The 26,860-nt window shown below is 43.0% G+C and overlaps 1 protein-coding gene across 2 annotated transcripts; it reads left to right on the top strand.

Moving 5' to 3' along the window:
- The first annotated feature begins 1,064 nt into the window (after window positions 1–1,064).
- TTC12 (tetratricopeptide repeat domain 12) lies at window positions 1,065–18,581 on the top strand. 2 transcript variants are annotated; one of them, XM_084495763.1, is made up of 21 exons: window positions 1,065–1,239; window positions 1,441–1,592; window positions 2,220–2,250; window positions 2,762–2,839; window positions 3,349–3,470; window positions 4,291–4,350; window positions 5,306–5,377; window positions 6,101–6,161; window positions 6,248–6,436; window positions 7,022–7,091; window positions 8,127–8,215; window positions 9,290–9,455; window positions 11,047–11,139; window positions 11,338–11,401; window positions 12,398–12,532; window positions 13,053–13,154; window positions 13,442–13,510; window positions 14,366–14,467; window positions 15,341–15,440; window positions 17,087–17,312; window positions 18,251–18,581. In XM_084495763.1, exons 1-21 carry the CDS (start codon window positions 1,179–1,181, stop codon window positions 18,324–18,326), a joined length of 2,118 nt encoding a protein of 705 aa, XP_084351889.1. In that variant the 5' UTR covers window positions 1,065–1,178; the 3' UTR covers window positions 18,327–18,581. The 2 variants fall into 2 exon arrangements, with proteins under 2 accessions (XP_084351889.1, XP_084351888.1); XM_084495762.1 differs by having other exon boundaries at window positions 9,287–9,455.
- Window positions 18,582–26,860: the final 8,279 nt, after the last annotated feature.

Raw genomic sequence — 26,860 nt, 5'->3', positions numbered from 1 at the left:
GGTGGGTGCATGGAGGCTGATTCGGGGACTCGGGAGACAAAGCAGAGGAAGGTCTGAAATGACAGCTCCGGGAGAGCTGCCCAGATGTGTTTGTGCTGGAGGATGGTGCCATCCTCTGGCTGTCTCGCTGCTGGCAGGCTGTGTGTCCTGCCCGAGAATGGAGCCCCCAGGCCCTGCAAACCCGGGGCCTGACCCTCCCAGGGACAGAAAGCAGTCGCTCTACCCCTGTCTTTGCAGGGTATCTTTAAAAAAACACCAAAGCATAAAGGGCTCAAGGATATTGCTGTGGATGAGCACACACATTTCCTAAACCGGGCCCCCTCTCCCTGTGGCTGGTTCTCCTAATCCATGCTTCAGATCACTTTTATTTTGACCCAAGAAACCCCTTTTCACTATTTATTTATTTATTTGTTGTTTTCTTTTTGGGCAGGCTACACAACCTGAAATGCTCCTTGGAGAAAAGAAGGGCTTGTACTGCTGCTGCTGCTCTCCCTCTCAGCAGGATGGACAGCCTGCCAGCAGGATGGACAGATTGCTAGCAGGACAGACAGCCTGCCAGCAGGACTGACAGACTGCTAGTAGGACAAACAGACTGCTAGCAGGACAGCCTGTCTGTGGGACGGACAGCCTGCCAGCTCTGCCAAAGCAGCCTCAGTGGGTGTCTGACAGAGCAGCAGCAGCAGGAGACCTCAGTCTAGAGGGAATGGCAGCAAGTTGTGCCAGGGGAGGTTAAGGATGGGAATGGGGAGACGTTTCTTCTCAGGAAGAGCAGTCAGGCATCGGGACGGGTTGCGCAGGGAGGTGGTGGAGTCACCGTCCCTGGGGGTGTTCAAGGAAAGGGGGACGTGGTGCTTGGGGACATGGCTCAGTGGTGACATTGGTAGTAGGGGGTGGTTGGACCAGCTGACCTTGAAGGTCTTTTCCAACCCTAATAACTCCGTGACTCTGTGTGGCAACCAAGCCCGGGCCGCGGGGCTGTGAACCCCGCCGCCAGCTGCGGCGCCGTGAAATGGCGGCCGCCTCCCTCCCGCCCCGCTGTTCGCAGAGCCCCGCCCCCAGGCGCCATTTCTGCAGCCGCCGCGTCCGGGGCGCGGTCTCCATAACAACGCCGAGGCCGCCGCGCACCTCACGGCCCGCGGGCACCGCTGGGCCCCGGCCCGGCCCCGCTCCGCTCCGCGATGCTGCACGGGCAGCAGGAGGAGGACTTCCAGCGCTTCCTACGCCGCGTGGACGACATCAGTAAGCGGGGCCGGGCCGGGTGGCGCCAGGGGGACCCGGGCAGGGCACCTGAAGGAAAATTGGGTAGGGAAAATGGGGCAGGAAAGGGGAAAAAAGGGAAAAATCTGCCCTGTGGCGAGGCCTCGCTGGTGGCCGGAGCCGCTTAGTGACCGGGGTGGCCGTTTGTTTATCCCTTTATTGGTTTCTTTATCCCTTTTTTAGCCAACTTACTTCAGGACTTGAACTCGCCAGACCCAGCTGTGAAGGAAAATGCCATTGTGGAAACAGAGAAAAGGCTCCGTGAGCAGGAGGCCGGCAAGGAGGAAGAAAGCAAGACTACGGTGAACAGGACGGTCATCAACACGCGGGCTTCTGTAAGGGCTTTTCCCTTTAGAGTTAAAGCTGTATGCATTTCAGGCATTTTCAAATAATACTAACTCACATACCTTACCCAGAAGAAAAAAAAAAAAAAAAAAAAAAAAAGAACAATACATAAAAGTCTGTTCTGAATTTAACCTTTTTTTATTTTGTTCCCTAGCTATCTTATTGGGAAGTAGTTGATGTCATGTTGACTTTGTCTTAAGGCTGCTAATGACACAAAGTACTTCCCTTTGATTTATTCAAGGTAGATGCAAGTGTTGAGTTGCTCTAACTTCCAGCTTTTACTGGCACTTCAGGGATTTTAGCCATGTAAGTTAAACCAGTTGAAGACACAAGAGTCTTTTTGCTAAATTCGTTAGGCTGTGATTCATGTGAGAGGTCTGGATTTTAGTGACCTGCCTCATTAATGATGCATACAGAAGCTGTCTGGTAATGCTGGAAGAAGTTAAGTCCATCCTTGCCATCTCTTGGTAAAGTGTCAAACTGATATTCCTAATGTGAGTCAGTCAAGATACTTCAGAGCCCCTGTAGCTTTGAGCAATTTAACCACGCGTTCTTTTGCTGTTTTACCGAAGTATCTGTGTATGTACACGTGTGTGCTGTATTTCTTTTTTTTTTAGGACGTGTCAACTGCAGAGGCAGTGAATCCAGGTAGGACAGTGTTCCCTCTAGCGTTTAGCAACTCTTCCATCTGTTTTAGCAGAACTGGAGTGAGGATTGCTGCTCATGCAAGACCCAATTCCACTCCCCCTAAAATCCAAGATAACTTTTCTTTAGAATTCAGTCACATCTAGAAACTTAAGTGTGGTTGCACTCGTTCGTAGGTAGGAAGTTTGTTGGTGTAGTTTGTCATCATATTCTAGTCTCATGTACAAAGCTGGTATTCTGAATTTAGAAAGAAACAAGCTTGTATCTAGACATGAGCTACTTTGTGGCAAGTATGCAAATCCTGAAAGGTAAGATGGTCTTTTTGTGTGATTGCGTGACATTCGCATTGCAATTTTACTTTTGAAATAATCCCTTAAGCTTCTGTATGTAGAGAAATTATGAAGAAATCCCCTAGAAATTACTTCTTTCTTGTCTACAGATTGATTTTAATAAAGCAATTATTTTGTATTTTTATTTCTGTAACTAAAATACCACCAACTTTTCTGTCTCAAAGATGGCTTTCTGGCAGCTTTGGAAAAGGATGCAAAAGAACGAGCTAAACGAAGGAAAAGAAATGAACGCTTAGCCAACAGTAAGTGCTAAAGGCTTTTCTAGCTAATTCCTTCAGACACTACCTAGCAGGAACTAGGATGATTTAAGATTAAGAGTCTGTTGTGCTACTCTGTTAATGCAATTCTTAGGTACACTGAGGCAATGATTTGCTTTTCTGAGACAGTGGTCCTGTGGGCAGTGCCAATTAGCTGGATATAACAGGGTTGTATACTTCATGTAGTGTTGCAGCCTATTCTTCTCCATTATGTCCTTATGGTAAGGGTTTGGGATGGACGCAGGAAGTTTCAGTGCTTGAGAGGTGGACTAGGCAAAGACAAACAGTTCCCTCTTTAAAAGAGGGATGGACACCAAAGAGCTCAGAGGTCCATTGCAAATAATGACTAACAAAGATAGCTGCAGTGGAGCTGGACTGGAATTTTCATGATTATTCCAACAGGATAATATGGTTTCTGTTTCCTCAGTCACCATTTTTAGGGACAAAAATAAATGCCAAAATGTTATTCTGAATGCATGTGTGTTGTTCTACAGCTCTGAAAGAGAAGGGAAACGATGCCTTCAGGAAAGGAGACTATGACACAGCCATTCAGAGATACACTGAAGGTCTGGAAAAACTGAAAGACAAGCAGGAACTCTATACCAACAGAGCACAGGTCTGCACGTGAAAGTGAGCTACCAGTGTCCTGTTTTCAGTATTATATTGCCAGGATAGAATCCAAAAAGGATTTTTCTGTTACTTAAGTGATTTCCTAAAAGGTAATATCTGTTGCCTTATGGAGAGGCTTAAAGTGCAGTGCAAGCAGTTTTTCATGGCCTTTCTCCACTTCCAGGAATTAGTGAGTTCTGCTTTGCTACAATACTACCAACAGTAAATTTTTCTGTGGCTAGAAGTTAACAGCAGGGCAGTACAGACTGAAGTTTTTAATCTTTTTAAACACTTTATGGAAGAGTTGCACAAAGAAGATGATTAGAGGTGTATACTCCTTGCTCTTGATTAAAGTACCTGACGCTCCCAGGAACCTTCCCTTTGGCAGGGGCAAGTCCTTGGGGAGATATTCATGTCTCCTCCTTCTTGGATGTGGCCCAGGTCAATCCCTGTTCCCCTAAAAATAAATGGGAGGAAAAAAAATCATTATGGAGTATAGTTTTGTTTAAATGCGCCTTTTTTTTTTTTTTTTTAGGGGTCACTTTTATAATTGCAGAATGTTAACATTTACTTTGCATTCTTTTATTGCCTGGTCTAATTCATGTGCCTCTTTTTAAATTTTGTTTTATTACATGTATTCTAAATTGAAAACTCCAGTGAAATGGAAAAGTTCAAAAACAGCTAGCAGTTATCCTGCTAAGTCAATAGCTAGGGATATCAGCAGTGTAATTTTTTTTTTCTGGTTATCTAATGTTTGTGCAATAGTTAGTGGTAATCATTTGACATACTCTAATTCTGATCTCTGGACTTCCTTGGTTGTATTTCAGGCCTACCTGAAAACGCATGAATATGAAAAAGCCATTGGTGATTGCGAATGGGCATTGAAGGTAAGTTCAGCAATCTGTGTTTTATGATCAGGTTAAATGCTCTCAGAGGAAGGATGTGTGTATAGCTGACAATATGGAGACAACTTGCAAATGGAAATAGAATTATGTGGTGGTATTGCACAGACTTCTGCATCCTGAGTTAACCTGAATGCTGTAAGGCAGTTTATATTTCAGTGCTGCCTGTATGCAGAAGCATTCTTAGCTCTTAGGAGCTTGTCATTAAAAAAAAGAAAGTTTGAAGTGACAATAAACTATAACTATAATCTTGCCTATCCTTCGGAGAAGGAAGAAGCAAGTCTTTGAGCTCACAAAGAGCAAGTATTGATGTCAGGTGGAAAAGGTGAATATTACATCAAATGCCAAAAAGCTGAATCCATTTGTGTTACACTGGTGATGCCCATGAGTACAACACGATTAACAGATTATTAATAATACTGGCAGCATTATTTAAAGAAATCACTATTCTGGACACATAATTAAGCTGTAAAAGGTCACCTGGATTGTTAGTTTTGAGTTAGATGTTTCAACAATTTTATTTATTTATTTGTGTACAGCTAATGGAAATTACTACTCATTTTATTTATGGTAGAATTGTTAAAAACACATCTGGAAATTGTGTTATACAAGTTCTGTGATTACAGACTTATTGATGCAGGCCTTAACATTACCTAACTTGTTCTGGGTAAGTTTTTGTGGGAAGGATATTGGCAATTAGCAGCTTGCAGCGTTTAACCAGACCAAAGCCTGTGTTCCTTGCACGCAGAAGGGAAGTTAGTACCAGGGAGTACTAATTCAGCATATAAACTTTAGATGTCTCTAGTAGATCATAGAATCAGGTAGGTTGGAAAAGGCCTCTAAGATCAAGTCCAACCTTTATTTATTAATTAGGAATCTGAAAAAGTATTTCTAGTCTCAAGTTTCTAAATACTTTATGAATAATTCCTTTTTATCACAGTGCAGTGAAAAATGTATTAAAGCCTATTTTCTAATGGGGAAAGCTCACCTGGCCCTGAAGCACTACAGTGAGGTAAGCTGACTAAATCCTGTGGCTGTGAGACCATGCTTCATTTGGATTTTAGTGTGACATTGTGAGTGAGAGGGACTAATTTGTGGTCTTGTGCATTGGACAAACAAAAAAGGGTTCAAAAACTAATAAAGAGCCTTGCTGAGGAAAGCTTTCAGAAATTATTCTAATAGAAATAACTATAGAGGATGGACTGTAGAAGTCTACGCAAGTCCACTGTGAGAGGGTTGTTGGCAGTTTGGTCTGTGAAGAAAGTTCTTGCTATCCCAAGCTTAGTGATGTGTTTAATTCCAAGCATGCTAACAAGATACAAGTTTGTAGTGGGTTTACGTGGCAAGGTTTTGTAGCAGGGGGCCATAGATGATAGTTAGAGTTCCTGCAACTTTCATTTCATGCCTTATTTGCTGTTTTGTTACTGGAACTTTGTTGTTGTTCCTACCAGCATGTTCCTGGGTATGTACTTGACTTTTTTCCTTCTAATTTGGAATAGCAGGCTACTGCTGTTTTGGGTTTAGGGACTGATGATAATATTCTTCTCACGCTTTTGGTTAAAAAAAAGTTTTGATTTGCCTTGCTTCATAAATGTTATTCGTCAGACTTTTTAAATACAGTAGCCCAAGAACTTTTGAGCTTAAACAGCATGATTCTGACTAGAATATATATTTTTTTTTTACCATCTTCCAATTTTTACCGTAAATTAAGCATCTGTTTCTTTTTTGAGTTAAGTCTAGGCAGTGTTACCAGAAGATCTTGGAAATTGATCCCCAAAAGGAAAGTTTGTTTAAAGGTAAGAAATATAAATTCTTATACTGTTGTCCCTTGTTTTCTGATCTAAATATTTAACCAAATATTTGTTTTCTTTTGACTGCTAAGATTGTATAAATGAGGTGAACTTGGAGGAAAAAAGAATGAAAGAAGAAGACAGAGCAATGAAGGAATTTCTGTCTGGGAAACTTGCAGCTCTGTCAGTAAAAGAATTGCTGCAGAAACTTGACAGGCCTGACCAGAATATCCTCTTCTATGCAGGAGGCATCAAAGCTCTGACAGGAGCTGTGAAAGATTGTGAGTACTTGATGCAAAGGTGGTTGGTCATGGGAGTTGTAATCCAAGTAGATGAATACAAGTGGAGTAGTTTTTAAAGGAACAAAAGCCCTGTTCCTCTGAAAAAAATAAAATCAACAGTGTTTGATATTTTAAAATTTATGGCCAGTAAATTTTTTACTTTCATTTCTTTTTTAAACATCTAAACTGATATTGTCGCAGAGCTGTTGAGACTTCCTAAAGGATTTGGGTCATTTAAGAGGTATTTATTATTTTAAGTAGGTAAATCTCTGTTAAAGTGTATGGATTTTCAAAGCTGTTCTCATTTTTAAGCCTTCCTCAAAAGCCTTTAATGTGAAGTCGATCACTTTTTACAGCACCAGGCATGAATTAGAGTAGTCTTGAGCTTCAAAGCAATTTCTACAAGTATTTTTCTTGAAGATTTTCTCTTCTTTTCATGATGCAAACAATCTTTCCCCAAAGCTGTTGATCCAGTGACCTTTTCCTTCAACATTGTATTACAGAAGAGCAGGTGTCTGGCTTCACTGTGATGCATCAGCCAGATGGCTCATAGAGCTGACTTGTTTATCTCTGAAATTTTTTCAGGCACTGAGCAAACTTTATTTAGAACAAACAATGGATTCAGTATCATCAATGACAACGAGGTCGTAAGACGGTAAGAGCTCTCCAAAAGAGAACAGTAGCATGTTACAGCATAAGGAAATGAAAATATTGTTTTCAAGAAACACAATCACCTCATGAAATGCAGATGAAATGATCACATAATAATGGAATAACTGATTTTAATGTCTGAAGACTGGCTTATATCTGACTCAAATAGTGCTCTCTTAGATGCAGTGGACAGAATTCCTGAGTTCCTGCTTCTGTCTCTGATCTCCTATTTCTGCACAGTTACCCTGTCTTTAGTGGTGAGAGCAATTTTGTAAAAGCTTTCTATAAAAGAACATTTGATGTAAGAAGTTAGTCACTTTAAGTATGCTGACTGGCCTCCCTGGTGCTATTAATTGATGTCAGTAGATAGCCTCAGTCCTGTAATCAGGAATAGGATTCTCTTTGGAGACCTGTATCTTCTGCTGCTGTGTTTTCTTGGCAGGTATTATACTGCATTTTGGTAAATAAAAACTAAATCTGACTAATACCTACCTAAATTGCTTTCTAATCTTTGCCTCATAAGGAATCTCCTGTCTGAATGTATATCTGAGTCAGTTCCAGACAGATGATATAAACAAATAAGAGTTCTGCAGAAGTTGTGCTCTGAAAATTTTGCACAGCTAAGTTGGTTTGGAGCAGCACGATCTGGTTAAACAAGGCATGAGAGCTATTCTTCTCCTGAGGCATAATTCCAAATTGGCACCAAGCTTGTACGCCCTGGCTAGCCACAACTTTCTCAGTGCAGAACTGAATTCATTACTTGTGGTTTACAGTGATTGTGTAGGGTCTGTGTATGTTGAGGGTCATGTAGAGTTAGTAGTTCATAAATCTGGCCTCAGAGGAGGTCCTGGGGAAAACAAGTCTGGGAGTCCTAAGAATGTTGAACTAATAAGCTAGTACTGGGATTTATAAGCTTAAATGTTCATATGGCGATCCTCATCTGTGTGAGGCTTTACTGATATTTTTCCTTGCCAAAGAGCTAACCGTAACTGTTTCATTGGTCCTTAGTTCTTTTTACAAGCTCTCGTTTCTAATTTAGGGGCTTCTGTGCAGAGAGAAAACACATCGCTGAAGTGGATCTGTCTGTTTCTCTTCTCCTCCTTTGGCAAGCTGTCTGCGCCGGGAATGGTAAAACGGTGTAACCAACATTAATCATTGTTAATGTACTGTTAATATGGCACTTGCTGTGTCTAAAATAGTTGTTTGGCACGAACATCACTTTCCCAGGGCACTTGGGTCTAGACCTTATTGTAAACAAAGATTTACAGGTCAAACACAAGCGTTGGGTGTTTGCTGCTAAGAGCAACCACGGCAGTGGTGCTTCTTTCTATCATGAGACAAAACTTAGAGTCTATTTATATAAACATTTTAAATTTACTGAAGGGGCAGAAAGTAAATTCCCTGTGATTATTGCTGGTTCTTAAGATAATATCATTTCTATAATTTTATCTTTTTTAAGCAGTTACAGCAGTGAAAAGCAGGGCTGTGTAGAAGTGCTGTTAGAGAAGGGTGAATTCCTTTGTCATTCACAGTAAGCAGTCACTGGTTAGGCAGCCTTAGCCTGTATTTCTAGGAAGCCTGGAGGCAGCCCAGAAATGGGCCAGGGTAGCAAAGTGGCCGCTGGTGTGGCAAGACTGCCACAGGAGGGCAATACAGAAAGTTTGGTATCTGCACCTCGGCTGGGGTCCTGCTGATGCCCAAGAGAATGTTCATGCAGCATGGTAGGAGGAAAACTTGCTTTATATTCTTAAAAGTAGCTAGAAGAAAGACTCATGTGCAGCTACATGTGTTTGCCTGGTGGGGCAGTGTGCTATTGTGCCTGAACAGCCTGGCTGATAGCAGTTTGCAGGCAGCTGACACAGATCTGTTGAGAGGAGCACTTTGTGCTCACGGTTCCGGTGTCTGTTCGTTTGAAGCAATGCATGGTGCCAGAGCAGGTACCATGTAGTGTGTGAGAGCAGAAATTCCAACACGTGTGTGTGTGATGAAGTCATGAGGCTGAGAGCAGATTAGTGAGTTCTACTGTACCATTGCTCTGCAGGAATGTTATGCAAGGTGAACGTGTCAGAGTGAATGAGCACATTAGTGGATGAAATAAAGATACTAAACCGGTTAAATCAGCACCTAGAGAGAAAAAAGTGTCAAATAATGGGGATTTTATCATGTGTGACATTGCTCTTAGATGTGCTCTGCTTTCAGAAGAAAATCAGCGGCTTCTATTGACTCACCCTGATGTGAATGCACAGCTGTCAAAACTACTTGCTTCTGGTGTATTGGAGATCCAAAAGGAGACGTTGGCACTAATCATGCTCTACTCAGAGAATGAGAATGGGAGGAGATTGTTGGTCAGGCATCAGGACCTATCCAGGTAGTTAATGCAACTAAAATTCAGCTAAGCTTGCTTAATCCCTCGGTTCAGAGATCCCAAACTCATTGCACAATATCAAAATCCCAAACACATTGAGCAATAAATAAGTGTCAGACTTTCTGAAAAGAATATAATGATATTGAGGGTTCTGCTCTAGAGGGCTAGGCCTAGTTGAGCAAAAGTGGAAGTTATGCATATGGAGAAAACAGCTTTAGTAAACACTGTACCTGCAGAGGTCTGTGCAGCTAAGTAGAAAGGGCTTATTTCTGAGGACATTAACGTAATTTTGAGGCATAGTTACCTTTTTTTAAACCTACAAGTGTGTGTTTGTCTAGCACTCCAGCAAGAGCTTACATTGCTGTCTCTTCATAGCTCATGATTTCAAGCTGCGAATCGCTCCTCATCTGGTAATTGGCATTTATGATTATTCAATGTTGCCATGACTCACTGAGTGGAGAAAGAAACAGTCTATTACCTCTGTGCTATTGTCCTGCTATTTTATTCTACAGTTAAGCAGAGGAGAAATTTTAATGTACCGGTTTGCACTAAATGGTTTAAAGAGTCGGGTGAATAGAAAAGACTCTCCAACAGATGTACACACTTCACTATATTATATACAACATTAATCACAAGACCTTTTTCCTTGCAAGAAAGGCTAAAGAAATGAGCCATGTCTAAGGGGAAGCTTAAAAGAGGCAAATAATATTACTTTGCTTTAGAATATCAGGAGCCTGAAAGCTCTCCAGGCAACTTCTGAAAGAGATCCTGGGTTTGACTGCTATAAAAGACTTAGGATGTTCAGAAGATAACTTATAACTATAGGTTCTATCACCAAACTACAAAGTTGGAGAAGAGCAGCAGGGAATTTCAGCTCACCAGGGGAGCACCTAGAAATGCCAGCACATGTTTGCAGAAGTGCTTATTGTGGGGCAGAGGTTATGGGTTTGCAGTCTCAAGTCCTGTAAATTCCATGCAGCTCCAAATCCCATAGCAGCAAGCATGCTGCTCCAGAAGCTCAAAAGGTGACTGGTAGGATGTTTTTATTCAGGCAGGAGATGAATTTTTCTTTGTTCCTATAAAGATTGTAAATTTACACTTTCTGACCCATACACACACATGGACTGTTGGGTTTGCTCAGCATGTCCTTTTAAGCCATGCAATCATCACTGACCTTCCACGTGAGCCTTTACAATCTGCTCTTCAGTACTAGGCTATGCTGACAGTGTTCTCTGTCCTGACTATTACATTCTACTTGTCCATCTCCTAAGACTTTTGTCAGTAGCAAAGCATCTAGGCTTCAGATGCCTTGTGAAGCTTAGATGCTGATAAAATGTTCTGATGCTGATGGAACACAGCACTTGTGGTTGTGCAAAAAGGTATCACGTTGTGGGAGAATACAGTGCCAAAATCCTAGGGGCTAAACATATTTGGAGGGCCTAGTACATAAAACCTGGGCAAAATCTAGTGAGTTCAAGGAGAGTAGATCATAAGAGTATAAACTATTGGTACACTTAAAGTACAATTTCGATCTTTAATTATTAAGCTAGAGCTGATGCAAGTTTTGTCCGTTTTGTTTCTTTTTTAATAACAGATGGCTGCAGATATTGGTGATGTTCGTCAAAAACACTGATGCCAGAGCTAGCAGTGCCATGAATATACTGTCTGATTTAACTCAAGAGGAGAAGTAACTTGCATTTCTTTGTTTTTATAAGTTGTGCTTTGAAATGTACTAAATGACCTAATGATACAGGCTGTTGGGCTTTGCTGCAAGGGTACATTGACTTGTTTTACTTTCTCTGGATGTTCCTGTTTTGTTGCCTTTCTGTGTGACTTCGGTCTAAAGCTCGAAGTGTCCAAATACAGCTTTCTTTATCCCCAACAGGTTCAAAACCCAGTGTCGCATCATGTTTTCCACAGGTGTTTTACCTGTATTCACCCAGTTACTGGTATGAAAAGACTCAGTTTCTATATCTCTCATTTACTCTCCTGTAACACAGCTTGACTCCTTCCAGTTCTATAGCCAGTTGCTCATAGACAGAACTCCTCTGTGGCAGGACTACAGTAGTTACACTTCTAGTTCTGTAGGCATAATAAATCCAATTTTGTCATATACTTCCCTCAGGAAAATGTTCTGTCTTCAATATTTAGTGCTTGGTTTCTACATGTTGCTGTTTCTACATGTTGCATATTAAGTGAAAGCTCTAGACTTGGCTGCAGGTTCCCACTGGAAACTGTCAGGCAATGATTTCACCCCCCAGTTTTGTTTTACTCTTTTTGTGATGTGACTTTAATCCACTGTCACTAACTAATTAGATCTTGGATAGTGGCTTATTCTGTATTCTCCTAAGAGGAGATCAGGGTAAAAAGATCTCATTAGGCTACAAGTAAAACATGTTGGGTTGTTCAGATCCCTTCTCTGGTTATTACTTACTTAAACTACAAACTTAAAATACTGTTGACACAGAAATTCATCCTCAGGAAGAAGGAAGATGACAGTGGAGACGGGTTCTGTTGCAGAAGTGCAGGTGCAGCTGGAAAGTAAACATTGCCACTTCGCTCAGAAATTGCCACTTCTCCAGCTGAGCACCAAGAAAATGCAGTCATTATACCACTTTCATATGGCTTATTGCTCTCTCCTTTTGAACGTAACTTCCTGGAATTGCAACTGAAGCAGAGGTTGTTCTGTTCTGTGGCCCAAATAAGAGGTTCAAGGTTAGGGGCTACAGAAGCCAGTCACTTTTTCCTGAGTCGTAGGACTGTCAGAACTTCATTGGAAGATTAGCTGTGAAAATGGCATTGATTTGCAAAGTTTGTGCAGTTCGGATTTAATACAGGCAAGAAAGAGTCTGGAATCCCAGACAGGGAGGTAACCAAACAACATATAGGTATTCCTGTCATTTGTTCTTAATTTCATATTCCACTTTTTTGATTTCTCTTTTTAGACCTCTGCCAAGATGGTGAACCAGGCAGCACTTGCCCAGTGCATTGGCATCATGGGGAATCTGTGCGCAGATACAGTCATCCGAATGCAGATGGCTGACTGCAAAGAGTGCTGGCAAGCCTGCATAAAGCTTGTGGTAAGGAGGCTTGATGGCTCCCTACAACACTGTTTTCAACCCAATTGCTTAGGAAAATGGCACTTGTGTGATCGTGTTTGCCTGCCTCCCCTTGTCCTGGACCCTTGACTGATATCCTTTATATCTGATAGCATGATAGGAAGTGTCAAAGCAGTCTCTTGTTCACCTAAGTGGTGGCTCAATAAATGGGTGGAGGAGAGCGAGTGGTCCCTTATTGTAGGCAGCACCTTTCAGGGTAAGGATGCAATATGAACTCAGTCCTCAGGAGCAGAAGAATTCAGGGGTTGGGAAAGGATCTTGTCAACTTGCTACACATCAGAAGCTTCAAAGCAAAGCACGCACAAGAACAAATCCGTATCAAAAAGATGTTGTTGTCACTGCTGCTCACAGAACTTGTTCTGCCCTGGAGTTTGTAGTACATGGGGGAACATTGGTCAGTAGGTGAACGCACAGAGGAGTCTGAAGAAGCTCACATCCTCAGCCTCTGAACTGACTGCACTTTTCTCTCCTTTGTGCACAGGATGAATATTTTGATGTGAACACTCCCAAGTATCAGGAATGTTTGTTTGCAGTGCTGGGCCTAATGATGAACTTACTGCTTGAATCAAATGCGATCATCCAGGTATGCAAGATCTGTGAATGTTCTTGTTATGATCGCTTTCTTGGAGATTCAGAATTGTTTGAGCAGTTGGAGCATCTTCTTCCCTTGTCCCTGTAAATGGGCCTGATAGGAGTCTATGAAGCTATATAGGAACATTCCAATACGGTGCTGAACTGTTACTAACATAGAACTGTGTGTGCCCTAACCTCCACGGGGTTCTCTCGTGTAGAGTAATTTGTCTATTAACCTGTTTCTGCTTTAATGCTTTCTGGCAATCAGCTGTTCCTGAGTTCTTGACACTTTTTCAGTGCTTTGCTGTGGACATAAGTGGCAGATGCATGTCTCTCCTTGGGGACAAGGATGGAAGAATTGTGACTGTAAGTAGATACCTGTAGACTAAGAAAGGGTTGACAGATGATCTGTCCTGAATACTACAGTGCAAGCTACTGCCCAGTGCAACTCTTGTGGAAGCCTGTACTTCAGGCTATAAAGCCTACGATGAGTTTTGAGTATTGTTATTACTAAAGAAATAATATACCACTTAGGTTATTTGGGTTTGGGTACTCCATTTAATGCAAGAGGTTTCAGCGTTCCCTTGAAATCTGTTAAATAGAAGCTCATACAAAAGATTTCATCCTTAGGCTCATTTTCAGTATAAAGTATTAAATCAATGGAGAAGCAAAGGAGCAAGAACAATTTGGGTGTTTAACAGCTGTTTCTTTTTACAATTCCTCTATGTGAATCATTCCTAGGAGGCTGTACTCCTATTAATGGTGTGTAACTCCCACAGATAGCAATTATTCAAGGCAAATGGGTAGAAGCAGATGTGGTCTCAGCTGGAAGTCAGTTCACCTCTCTGAACTAAAATGAACTGTACTGATCTGCTTTACTTGCAATTACTTTGACTCCTCAATGCCAGCAGTGCTGTGCTGGTTTCTACTAGGTACTTGTTTCAATAAATAAGTATGCCAGTGGTTGTCCTGATCTTGGTTTGGTCTCACCTCTCTGTATGCTGAATTTTTAGAAACTGTGCTGAGTTGAGTTTCCAGTAAGCAATAACAAAGCCATGTCCTGAATGTTCCTCATATTCCTGTAAACTTCTACTTTTATCACTTTAATTACTTTTCTTTTATTCAACAATTTGCGAAAAGGAAATGTAAAAATGCCTTAAATAAAATTGTCTGTATAAGTAAATTACTTTTTTTTTTCCCTCTCACACTGTTCTTGCTAAGAGAGCCATTGGAGTGTTAAGTCGTGTCCTGCCGGCATCGTCTTTGGCAGTAGAAGCAGTAGTGAAAGAAGGGGTGGTGAAGAAAATGATCAAATTCTTGAAGGTAAATTGTGTCAACTGACTTCACTTTATTTTTGTTATTATAGTCCATGAAAAAACCCTGTGTTTAGCCTTCTTTTTTTTAAGGAAAAAGACACGTGCAGTCACACTGACTGCATGTATTTCATCTATGTTGTCCATTGTATCACGGTAATGGTGGTCTCAAGTACAATTTTGAGTAGTTTTGAGCCTCGGCTTCCCCTTGTATTCTGTAGCCCAAATTTTTCAGTGGTTTATATGTGAGCCAGTTGCTTCTACCTGTGCACAGCTCTACCTGCAGGGACGTGCAAATTTTAAGAATCCACTACTGCAGGCTCAGTTGGAGGATTAAAGCTTAAAATAGGGATGGTCAAATTTTGAGCACTGAAAGGCAGTGGAACCCTTTTCCCTGATTACCAGTGAGTGTTGAATTGAGCCAGGGAGGAATTTATCCCTAAATATATACATACATTGATCTGTAGACACTGTTTTGCTGTATAGCTGTATATTTAGTGGAATGAGTATCCACCCAGGCTGGTGTAGATGCTGCAGTCCTGCTATCCAGTGGATAAAATAAGTCTAGAAAAAGGCTGTCGTGCTCAGTTTAACTCTACTAATTAACCAGCATCAGAGGATTCGTTAGTTTGAAAGGAATTGGGCTCCAGAGTTTCAGGGAATTGTGTATGCATGTTGTTGGCAGGGAGGAGACGTTCTTGTCCTAGTTTTCGGAATCTGTTCATCTTGAGATACCTACTGAACCAAGGTCTTAATTTTGTATTTGGGTTTAGATATAAGGAGTAACTGTATCCATGGTACCTAAGCTATTCTGTAACCTTGAGCAAGTTGGGGCATGGACTGTATGGTTGTTAGTGTACACTTTATTCTAATCAAAATCTAGGCTGGAGGACAGATCACATCCAATTACGCTATAAAGACTCTTTCCATCTGCACAAGAAGTAACAGACAAGCCCAAGAAGAGGTGGTGAAGTCAGATAAAAGTAAGTGACAACTTCATTAATTGGAGGCTGAATGCAGAGATGTAATCTTAGCATCATCCAATTACTTTCTTCTCCTCTAGAACACAACTGAACACTTTTACACTTGCAAGATTTAAGCCATGTTTTCTGAATAACATGGCCTGACATAGTGCTTAATGAGCCTTAGCTCTGTGTGTGGATGGAAACATGCGCATCAGATAATGAGCCTGAGGTAGAGAAACTCTGCTTTACTTTTCTAAAATGTAACATCTGATTTCAAGAGGTTGAGATTGTTTATAGTTTGCTTCAACTTATATGTGGATATGTGGCTTCATAGTAAAAAGAAATGTGTCTAGAGATGGAATGGCAGTATCAGACAGGTAGGTGTCTTGGAGTATTTTTGAGTTACTAATATTTGCTCTAGTTGTTTGGTATAACACTACTTAGATGGCTTTAAAATCCAGGTTCAATTAATGCTTATGCAATTACAACTGAGAATACTTCGATGTTATCTAAATGGTTGAACCTGTCAAGAAATTGTCAGCTCATGTAGTTCAACTTGAACCCTAAGGATTTACACTCATTAAAAGCCTCTCAGAGCACCGTCTTCCTTTTGTACACCCTAAATTAGTTTCACTGTCATATGCAGATGAAGCTTACATTACCTTAGATTAGTGATAGCAATTCTCTTTTGCTTTTGCCAAAACTCTGGATATTCATCTTTTGAAAAGTCACTATTTCTGTCATCTCAGTTTGCCAACCCAGACATAGCTCTGCTGCTAGGAGCTCACTGAAATCAAGCTATGAAGCCTGTGACATGAAATGGTGTTCTAGCTGGGCCAGTTAGTTCACCTTCACTGGCCAGTGCTGGTACCACTGTGGCAGTCTGGAGCAGCCCTCCCTCTTCAGAAGGTATTTTTGCAGCAGAAAAGTGAAGAAGCCTAATGTGATTAGGAAGAACAGATGGGGACGTGAAAGCAAATAAAATCAAACTTACGTAACCCCAAGGAGACTTGATGCATGTGAAGGCCATGGGTGTATCTTATTTTGAAAGCAGCCTCTTCCTAGACTGTATGGCCTGAGGAGATGGGGCTTCTGTTCACAGATGCCAGCAGCAGCCACTGTATAACTCTGTGTCAGGAGTATAGCCCAAATAGTCTGCTGCTGTACGTTAGTGTAGGTTACAGAAGTACAGGGAGCTGAGCTGCTTTGTGTAAGCTAAGCATACATTTATACACACACACAGAGCTTTTTTATGTTCCTTTTCCTTTTTTTCCCACCTGCTCTTTCCACAATCTCAGCCCTGTTCCTGGTTTGCTGGTATGGTAGGGTGAGAGGGGTTGCTCTTTCAAGTTCAGCGCAATATCCCTTAGCAAACAACAAAGGTGGCATGTTCAGTTTCAGAGGAACACTTAACAAATGGAGAGTAGAGTGTAGGTTGAATTTTGTGAGAAAACTGTATAGGTAGGTGAAGTAGGACTGGACCTTGAACCTTGCTAAGAAATTCCCTTGCTCTTCAAAGTTTTCTAGAAAAAAAAAAAATCTAGAAAAATACACTCCATGGAACAATGCTTGCTCTCGAGTAGTTCAGGTAAAGGCAACAGAAAATATCAGTGCTATTTGAACAAGTCTGTGCTTTCTGTACAAAAAATCACTCTTGTTCACAGGGTTCAGTGTGCTGTTGAAGCTCTTGGACTCAGAGAATGAAATCATTGTGGGAAATGCTGCTTTCTGCCTTGGCCAGTGCCTCGTAGTTCCTGGAGCAGCAACATCCTTACTGAATTCCAATGTTGTGATGACTTTGTTGAAACACGCTGGTGGTGATGCTACAAGAACTTCAGTGCAGGAAAATGCTGCAATTGCTCTGGGGAAGCTGTGTGTCGCTGAACCAAGGTATTCCATAAATAAATATTTTTCTTCTGCACTGTTCACTTGTTACTAGTCGATAATTCTTGCAAAACTGACATAGGAACTTATTTGGGAACTAGAGCCTGCTGGGAGGAAAAATAAAAAGAGGAAAAAAAAAAAAAGGAAAAATAGGGGAATCTAGTAATGCCAAAATAGAATAAGTCAATGCCATCCATAGACCTGGCAGGTACAGAGCAGATGAGGCGTTTGGATTCCTCCAATGGAATGTCCATTTGTGGTACTATCCACACAAATTTGCTTTAGGAGTTTTGTGTTCTTAGTTGTCTTATTTAAGTTTATTCCTTCAGTTTATTTCACATTGTTTGATGTTGCTTCTGCTGGAAGAATGGGAGAAGCGGTGTTCTCTCTGTAGAGGTCAGAGAAATGAGCACAAAACAAAAGTATAAATGTCAGCAAAGAATGCCTGTGCTGCTGCCTGCCAAGAGTGTGCCAAGTCCTAGCTAGCTGCAAACTGTCAGTTGGACACCGAGCTGCATTCTGGTAGAATTGAATTTCAGCACACTTACTATTCCTGCAGAACCACTGAAGAAAGCAAAGGATAACGTTTAGGTTCTGGAAGTTGAAGTACTTTGCTCCTGCTGGAGTTCTCAGATGAGCAATAGCTGAACTATCTGCTCTGAGATTTGCAAAACGCTCCCTAGATACGAAAGGGAAAGACCTTGTTTAGTTGCTTCTGTTAATTTGAAATTTCACCTATTTGAACAACTGTCAAATATTATATAGAACTTATGTTTTCCTTTATTGTGGGGAATAATAATTTAGAAACATTGTCCTGTTACTTTAAATGTAGCATTAAAAATCCTGGATGGTTTGGTCATGGGGTACAGCAGAGCAGTGGTGGCTAAAAACTTCTGTTGTTAGTCAGCTCATATCTCTGAGCAACCTTTTTGTTGTCTTTTCAGGCATATTGTTCAACTACGTGAACTCAATGGCATGGCCATCCTGAACTCCTCTATGAAATATGTGCATAGCATCTGAAGTCCTCAAGAAAGCTTTCGTATAAGCTGTTAATATCCCTTGCTGTTGAATAGCTTCTTCTTTTCTTAATAAAATTAACTCAAAGCAGATAACCTGTTCAACCACTTCTCAAAAGTGTGTACTCATCCTACAAAGAAGCCAGTGAAACAACATCGATGTAAATATCAGGAGAAAGAAGTTTATTATCTAGGCTTACAAAAATAACAGTTCTGCTGAGATTGTATTTACCTTAATAAACAATGTTGCCCTTTCCTATTGGCAAGTCCCTTGTTGTTTAATTATTGAACAATGGATCACCTACTCTACTTTCTAGTTGGTGTCGGAACTCAGTATTTAGGAGAAAATAGAAATAATCCTCTACACTTGGGGCGTAAGGTGTCACTTTGGAGAATCCTTTTCCCCACGCACTCTCCGCTGGTTGCTAAATTATGCTTTGGTATTGCATGTGTGATATCACCTCATTCTTAGCTGCTTAAATACTAAATAAATGGGTCTCAATTTCACTAAGCTTAGAGTCCTTCTGGTAATTTATGGTAATGCAGTTTATGTGTGATTTGGGGGTGGTTGCTTTTAAAAGCATTACTTTTGCTGTTTTGGTAAATTTAGTCAGATTCCATTGCCCTTTACTTTTGTGCAGAGTAAGAACAGTAGCTGATCTTCTTGATCCAAAGTACTTTCTCATGGCCCTTTGTGTTCTTCTCTAATCAAGTCCAGGGTCATTTCTTTTTTAAAGCAATAACACAAGTAGTGCATCCTTCAATTGTCTGTGTTGTCTGGAGAGGTCAATAATGACTTCAGGGTAAGGGCAGGGGACGTGTAACTTGAAAAGCAAGGCATTAATGCATTGCTGCTCTTCGAAAAAGGCAGCTTAAACCATATGAAGAAGAGTGGGGTGTGAAGAACCTGCTTTCTGCATTAAAGTATAGCAGCTTTATTGCTAAAGTTCATTGTCAGCAATAAAACACAGCCTTAAAATCAAGGCAAAGCACTATGAGTATGTGTTAATCATCTGGAAATAAAAAAAAAAGCACAGGTTTATTGGGTTTTTAAGATGGTTCTGTAAAACATCCCTTGAAGACTTTGAAGTCTATGTATGTAAACTTATCTCTTTAGAACAGTAGCTGACAAATTACAGATCATCTCCTTTTTTCAAAGAGGTGCTGAATCTTCTTGCTTCAGAAGAAAGAGATTCTCTTGTGCCTGTTTTTTTTTCTCCACTCACAGTGAAAATCAATAATCACGCTGTTTTTTTAAAAAATGTTACCTTTAAATTGTGGGCTGCCTAGGCAAATATGTAACAAACATTGATACCTTTGTGGAGTATTCCAGTCCAAATAAGCACTGCTCTTTCACTGTGACAAGTGCCAAGCATTGTCTTAGCGAAAAAGTCCATTGAACCTTGTGTTTACAGAGGTAGGATGTCAAAGGGGGATTGCAGGTGTACTGTGACACCAGAAAATTGCAGGAGTTGAAATCCCCTTAAAAGCCTGAAAGCTAAAGGTCTTTCTTGACTTTGACTGACAAGTTAGGTGTTGCTTAAAAGAAGCCCTGACATTCCAGTTGCTATTGCTCCCAAAAGAAAATGGTGAGCGGGTAACAGAATTGCTTCTAACTTCCCTCTGCAAAAGGTTGTTGAACTCACTCATCCTCATCAACAAGCATTAACACTGCAGAGTGTTTATGAGCAGGCTGGGCACTATTGCCATTTGGGATTGGGACGTGGACCCAAGCAATTGGGTCATTTCAGAAGGGTCATTGAGCTTGTACAAGCTATAATCTCATTTGAAGTACAAAGAACCTGCCAGCATGATACAGGTTGAATGGCAGATCTCAAACTTTGATCACAATGCCTTGGAAGCAGTAACAGCAGCTGTAATCTAAGAAATGGCAGGACTGGGCCTGCTGACAGCTGTGTGCAGACAAGGCCAGGCAGGGGTCAGATTAGTGAGCAGCACAGAAAGGAGGCTGCAGCTGGGAGGTGTGGAGCTCCTGGAAATGGAGCTTTCTCCATTCCCCAAGCACTTTGTGTGCTAGCTAACACGACAGGTTACTGTGTGCTGGTTAGGGGTAAGGCACTGACTAAAACTAGAGTCCCCATGTGTCAGGTGCTGAACAAATGCCAGTCAGGATAACTTCCTTCTCCAAACAACTTAAAGAGTGGCAAAGAGATGAAGTGGCCTGACCTTGCTTATCCTGCTCAGGTGAGTGACGTGGCTGGGACTGGAAATGGGGTCTGTCAGTACCTAACCTACTGTGCTATCTGTACAACACTTCATCAGTTTGCTGAAGGGCAGATAATGCCTTATTGTTATTACCCTCAGCAGCGGTCACCTCTTCCTTCGTGTCCTTTACAGTGCTTTTCTGAGCTGTCATTATGCTGCTTATCTGAATTATGCTCATTTTTTAGATGCGATTTCCACTGCACTCACAGCACTCGTGGCTATGTAATAATGTTCTCTCTTATCTCCTTAGCCTACATTGCTCGAAATTTCCCATCTCCCAGAGTTTCTCTTGCTTTTGTGTGTGTGCAGCTGCCTGGTGCTAAAAGGGTGCCTGCCCCGTACTGATTGCAAATTTCAGGCCAACATTTGCGAGGACACTGGAGCCTAACTCCCGAAGGAGAAAGGGGCGTTACTCTGACTCTGCTTGACAAGCCTCTGGCCTTTTCTGTTATTACAAAAGTTTAAGCTGTACTTGTTAAACCATTTTTTCATGCTTGTGCTTTCCCTATGGTCCTTACTCCAGCCTCACAGGAGCCAGAGGGGTCAGGCCCGTGCTGCAACCAGCCTCCTCTGGCCGATCCAGGCCAGGCCCGGTGGGGTGGTGGTGGCAGCACCGCAGCCGCTTTCCTCTGTGGCCTAGTCCTACCTGACAGGTTGTGTGGAGAGAATGTGTGCCCCTTGGGCCCACAGAGGCAAAGAGTGGTCAGAATGGTTTGTTTTTTTTAGTGAGGTGCCTCCATCAGGCATCTAGGCTGATCCCTGTGTTTGTCTGCCTCAGCACAAACTGTCAAAAACTTCAGACCCTTGTTGGCCCAGGCACTATTTTACCCTTTAATTCAGAAACAAAGTGCTGCTTCGCACAGGCAACCTCTCATGTTCACAATCACTTTTTCAATTTTTGCAATGCACATGAACACACACGTTTTTGTTAAAAATCAATAGATTCCAATTGGTGCGGGCTTTTGATTTTTTTTTTTTTTTTTTTTTTTTTTTTTTTTTTTTGGAACAGGTTATTGGTTGCTGTCTGACCTAAGCTCTTATAAAGTAACCCAATACTCTGCCCTTCCAGAACAAACCCAGCAAATGCTCCCTGCTGAGGGGCAGCAGTGAGTCCTTAGCAGGCTGCTCCCCATCTGGATAGGCTGTTATTGGGGTGACTCAGGAGCTGCTTCACAAAATGCAGGAAACGTTTCCCATCTTTATCCTGATTGCATCTGAACTATTGGATTTATCTGGTGAGTAATGTGCCCTGTCCTAAGCTCATGTGCTGACTTTCTGCTGGCTTCTCCTGTAGGGTCAGTGAGCAGAAAAGCTATGTTAGGTACTGTGCCATCAGTCTCAGGTGTGAGACAGCAAGGAGATGAAGGAGCAACCTCTTTGTTTGTGCAGCTGTGCTGTAAGGCTCAAGATTTTGTTTGAATGGTTTCTGCTGTGGGAGTGTTGGGATCAGGGCACAGCTGTGATATGAATCTGACCTGGGAGAGGGTCCCTTCCCTGAAGGGTGTGGAGGAAAGCAGAGCCAAACAGTCACTTCTCATAGAGCTGGTCAATAGCAGAAATGGGGGCTAAACTCACATCTGCTGCAGCCTAGGTTAAAAAATATATTTCCAGGCATCATTGTTCATTACATTAAGTGGGGTCTTGCCTGTTCACTGTACAGTAGTGCACTGTTCTGCATTTTCTTTGGGTACAGCTGGCTGGCCAAACATTTCTGACAGTTTGAAAGCAGTTTGTAATGTTGTCGTGCCTCAAGCAACTTCCTAGGGCTACTGTCACTCATAGCAGGGCACCACTCAGTCTTCACTTTCTACCTCTTATTGTGAGCCTCTGAGCATACACTGCAATGGTGCATAAATTAAACTTGGCTCTTGAAAGCAGCCTCGTGTCTTCAGGCAGAGTAGTTTCTTCAGTAAAGATAAACTTAGGAGTGGGCGTTCAAGGAATTTTCCACCAAATTTGTAATTCTATTTGTCTTGTTTTTAAATTAACTTGTCCCATTGCAAGGTATATTTATGTATATTTATAGCACTTTTTTAATCTGAGACCTTGATTCGGTAAAGCATTTGAGTGCATGCATATCTCTAGGCAGATCACTTATGTTGCTTTGCTGAGCTGGGGCTAAATACAACAGGAATTCTGCCTGTTTATGCGAAATCACAATTCAAAATATTTTGTAAGCTTAATATCCCAGTATCCATCATCCTTTAACTTCCTTTTTTTTTTTTTTTTTTTTTTTTTAGCAATATTTCAGCTCCTTGGGTTCCCTTATATTGCCTTTGCCTGCTCATTATTACCAAAGTACTACTGGTTCTGCAGGTGACCACAGGGAAGTCATCATCTCCTCTCAAGGCATTGCACTTGGGCACCAACCCCAGGGCTTTTATCTGAAATGAAGCTGCTCAGCCTCTGCTTTGGCTTTGTCAAAAACACAATTTAAATGCATAGCACTTAAATGCATAATCACATATTAGTTTTTAGATGCATGCAGTCGCTGGCAGGTGCCTAAGGGAAAATGCTTAAAGTTTTGGGGGAGGAAAGTACATTAATATTTTAGTCCATGGCTTTGAAAGCATCCTTGCAAATGTCAACCTTCTGAATGTGAGGAGAAAAAAAATGAAATGTGTGGACTAAACAATAGCATTTAAAATCTTAGGTCTGCCTCTAAAATGACAGTGTCTGCTCTGGATGTGAAAAGCTAAAAGTAGCACGCTTACTAAGCTCTGTGTCACTTTTTCGAAACGAAACAGCTTGGTACAGCCTGGTCAGCCACTGTGAATGGGGAAACTCATCACAGGACTGGGGTACGGGGGGGCCAGGCAGGTATGCTCAGTCGCATAGACATGGATTTTTTTGATGCTGTTGAAGAGCTACCAGCCTGTTCCTGGGCAACCTGGGGGCTTTGTTCTCTGTAATGCCTGTAAGAACAGCAGTGCTAGAGCTGCCTGTCCTCCTCCTGAAACATTCTCCTTCCCTCTCAGCCTGCTGCAAACTGTGAAAAGCTCACCTACAAGGAAATAGACAAAAGCTTGCTTTCTGTTCATCAGGTGCCTCCAGAGACGAGCCCCACATCAGTGGAGCACCAGGCCTGGGCTCTGCTGGAGGAGCCCAGCTGAGAGCCAAGAGCAGCCCAGTGCCCAGCGAGGAGCAACCCGTTACAGGAGCTGACTCGCAGGAGGTGACCTTCCACTTCCAGACTGCAGCAGTTGATCCTACCAGTGAAATGACAGCTGACTTCATTGCTGTCCACACAGAGAGAGCTCCAAGAGCAACAGCCACGCTGCCTAAGGAGGTGGTTAGAAACTTGGAGGGGTCTGATCGACTACCTGCTTTAAAACTCCAGGATGGAGATGCATTTCCTAACAATCTCCTGAGTAATGTAAGTGTCCCCTCCTCTGCACAAGGATCACAGGCCACCACCCATCCAGAGCAGTCAGAGAGGTCAGTGCCAGGCAGAGCTCAAACTGTCCCTGAGGCTGCTCTCAGCCCGACCAGCAGTGCTGGGCTGCCCCAGCCCACTCCCACTGTGGGGGTGCACCAAGACTCTCGGGGGGTTGCAGGTGTCTCTCCCATTCCTGTTCTCAAGCAGAGGGAGGTGTCAAGTCCTAAAATTTCTCTTCTGACTTCAACGGTAAATTTCCATCCTCCAAGAAAAGAAACAGCAGCATATCCGTTTCCCACCAGCATTAAGATGGCTCTTGTAAATGCAGGGGTGGGCCAGTTACCAACACTAGCACCCCCCACTACAAAAAGGCCAAAGGATGCAAGTCCCCAAGTCGAGCCTGACAGCAGAGCTGCTGTGACACCTGCATACGTCAAGAGTGTGGATGCTCAACTTACTACTTCTGTAATCGCACAAAAGCCAGCTTCGGTTGGCCTTGATGCCACCTATTTCAGAGCCATGAAAACAACTGCTGTTCAGTTTCCCCCTCTTTTATCTCTTAACCAAGAACCAGCAGGCAGTGAAGACAGAAACTCAGTAACAGCTGTAATAAAGGGCTCTAGACACACAACTGTGTTGCCTGCTCTTCAGCAGCTCCTGCAAGGCACTGGGCACTCTTCTTCATTACCAATGCATCCTGAAGCTCTAGGTCATGATGATTTGATTCCACCTCCATTTCAAGGGGCTGTTAATGTAGCTAGTAGACCACAGCCTCTCCTGTTGTCCCGGACTCTCAACTGTACTAAGCACCATGCTTCACATGACACTAACAGGAGCACTCAGGAAAGCACAGTCCTAGTTTTACAAAGAGATGCTGATCACCAGATGATGACAAGTAAGCCTGAAAAATCCACATCCTCTGAGAGCCCCCGGGCTTCTTCTAATTCACCTTCATTAGGGCTGTCACAAATCTCCATGGTAAACCTCTCCCAAACTACTAGAGAGCTAAAAGGAGCCACATTTCCACCCCTCCCAAGTGCATCTACTTTTGAGAAGGCAGCCCTTCCACCTTTAAGCACTCCTGCTGCTGTTCACGCAGCACTTCAGCCACAAGCTACATCTGTTCCTCCTTATGCTGGATTGCAGCCGATGGGTGTCCCCACCTCTGCTGCGAGAGGACTCCACGTACTGACTTCAACTGCTGGTTCTGGGTCTCAGGTTCAAGGCGTTTCAGCCCATCCTGGACCTCAGGAAGCATTTGCTGTGATGCCACAGATGAGCACGGTGGAAGATTCCAAGGGACAGAAAAGTCTTCCACATCAGATAGATAAGGGTGGTTCTCCACTGACTCCACAAGCCAGAGTGGTCTCCAGCCCCTCTGGACTGCATGAGGAGAACGAAAAAGCTTCTCGTGACAGCTCTGCCCCTTCAGCCTCCCCGATCCAGCAAGCTGGCAGCCTGGAAGCTTTTGTTGCCAGCTTGCACCCACCCCACGCACAGGAAAGCCAGTCCAGCACAACAACAGCACGTCCTGAGCTGGCAGTGCCTGTTGTTTCTGAGATCCCGGCACATCTGGCCCAAGCACTGCTGCAGCAGTTTGGTGCATCACATGATGCAGCTACCAAAAACCTCAGCATTTTCAGAACTGATCACCCCAAAATGTTCCCATCATCCCTGTATTTGTCCTTTCTGCTTAAGAATACTGATGGCATGATATGCCTGCTTCCCATGCAAGAGACCCCTTTGCCTGCAAGTTTCCCTAATATCAGTGTTGGGACTCTGGTTTCTGTTCAGCAAGTCCTGGCAGCATCAAATTCTTCGTTAGTAGATCTTGCAAACTTGCAAAATGGGAGTCCTTCTAGCTTAATTCTGGTTAAGCCTGTTTTTATCCTTTTTCCCACGGACAGAGCAGACTTACAGATGGTGCCCTCTCCTCAGGGTGAAGATGACCACAGAAGTGCCCTCTTATTCACAAACAAGCAAGGTCTGACCATGGTTACCGATGGACACAGCCGTGATATCCCAGAGAAAACCAGCTCCTCGTATCCCACTAGTGAGTCTCTGAGACCTCAGACTACTCTCTCCACTGCTTCTGACCAGCAAGCAGAGAAAGCAAAAGTAACTTCTCAGCCAGTGCTGACTACTGCGAGTTACGTGGCCACCCCTAGTTCCTTTCAAGCCACTGCCCCAGCAGCAGATCACTTTCTGGACCTGCAGCTGAGGACGAGCACAGCAGCACAGGCTGCTCACCCGCAGGAGCTGCCCGAGGGGCTGCAGGCAGCGCCTGCCCCTTCCCCAGGGGCTGGGGTGCCTTTCCCTGGTGGTACGGCAACCAAGCCTCCTGCCTCCCCAGCGCCACCAGTACTGGTGCCTGCACAGCATAGCCCTACAGCCCCCACAGGATTTTTAAAAGCTGAAAAACCTCTTTCTTCTTCTGTAACCCCTTTGCTGTCAGCAGTGGGGCTCACTGGTCTTCCGAGGCCAGCTCAGCCTCCATTTACTGTCGCAGGGGCTGGGGATCAGGGGCAGCGCAGTACAGGACTGGCGCTACAGACCACCACCCGTGGCCGGGGCTCAGTGAGCCCATCTTCCTCTGCCCAAGCGCAGTGCACAGAGTGTTTGAGCTCAGCTGGAACTGTAAAATATCCATTAAAGATGTCCCCAAGCATTGTGCCTTTGCCGTCCACATCACAAAGTCAGCCAAGCACCGAGTCGCTCCAAAGGCTGCCGTCACAAGTTCCATATTTACCCAGCACCGTGTCGGCTTTCTCAGCATTTCTAGCTGGAAATGATGGCAGAAGCTCAGCAGCGGACAGCACTGCTTCTTCTGGAGTCACTTTGCATGCTAAAGCAGCATCAGTCCCCCCCACCTCTATAAAACCTGATCTCACCACGCACTTGGAATTTATTACCATCGTGCCCAAGCCCATTGT

Source organism: Aythya ferina (genome assembly GCF_964211825.1).
Source record: "Aythya ferina genome assembly, chromosome: 22".
Taxonomy (NCBI): domain Eukaryota; kingdom Metazoa; phylum Chordata; class Aves; order Anseriformes; family Anatidae; genus Aythya; species Aythya ferina.
This window is presented reverse-complemented; position numbering and strand designations above follow the sequence as displayed.

What these genes read in the sequence shown, in the direction of transcription:
- TTC12 (XM_084495762.1), top strand. Translation starts at nt 1,179, where the DNA reads ATGCTGCACGGGCAGCAGGAGGAGGACTTCCAGCGCTTCCTACGCCGC. An exon ending in TGCAGAGGCAGTGAATCCAG is followed by an intron (nt 2,251 to 2,761) that starts GTAGGACAGTGT and finishes TCTGTCTCAAAG; the next exon opens with ATGGCTTTCTGGCAGCTTTG. An exon ending in GATTTAACTCAAGAGGAGAA is followed by an intron (nt 11,140 to 11,337) that starts GTAACTTGCATT and finishes TATCCCCAACAG; the next exon opens with GTTCAAAACCCAGTGTCGCA.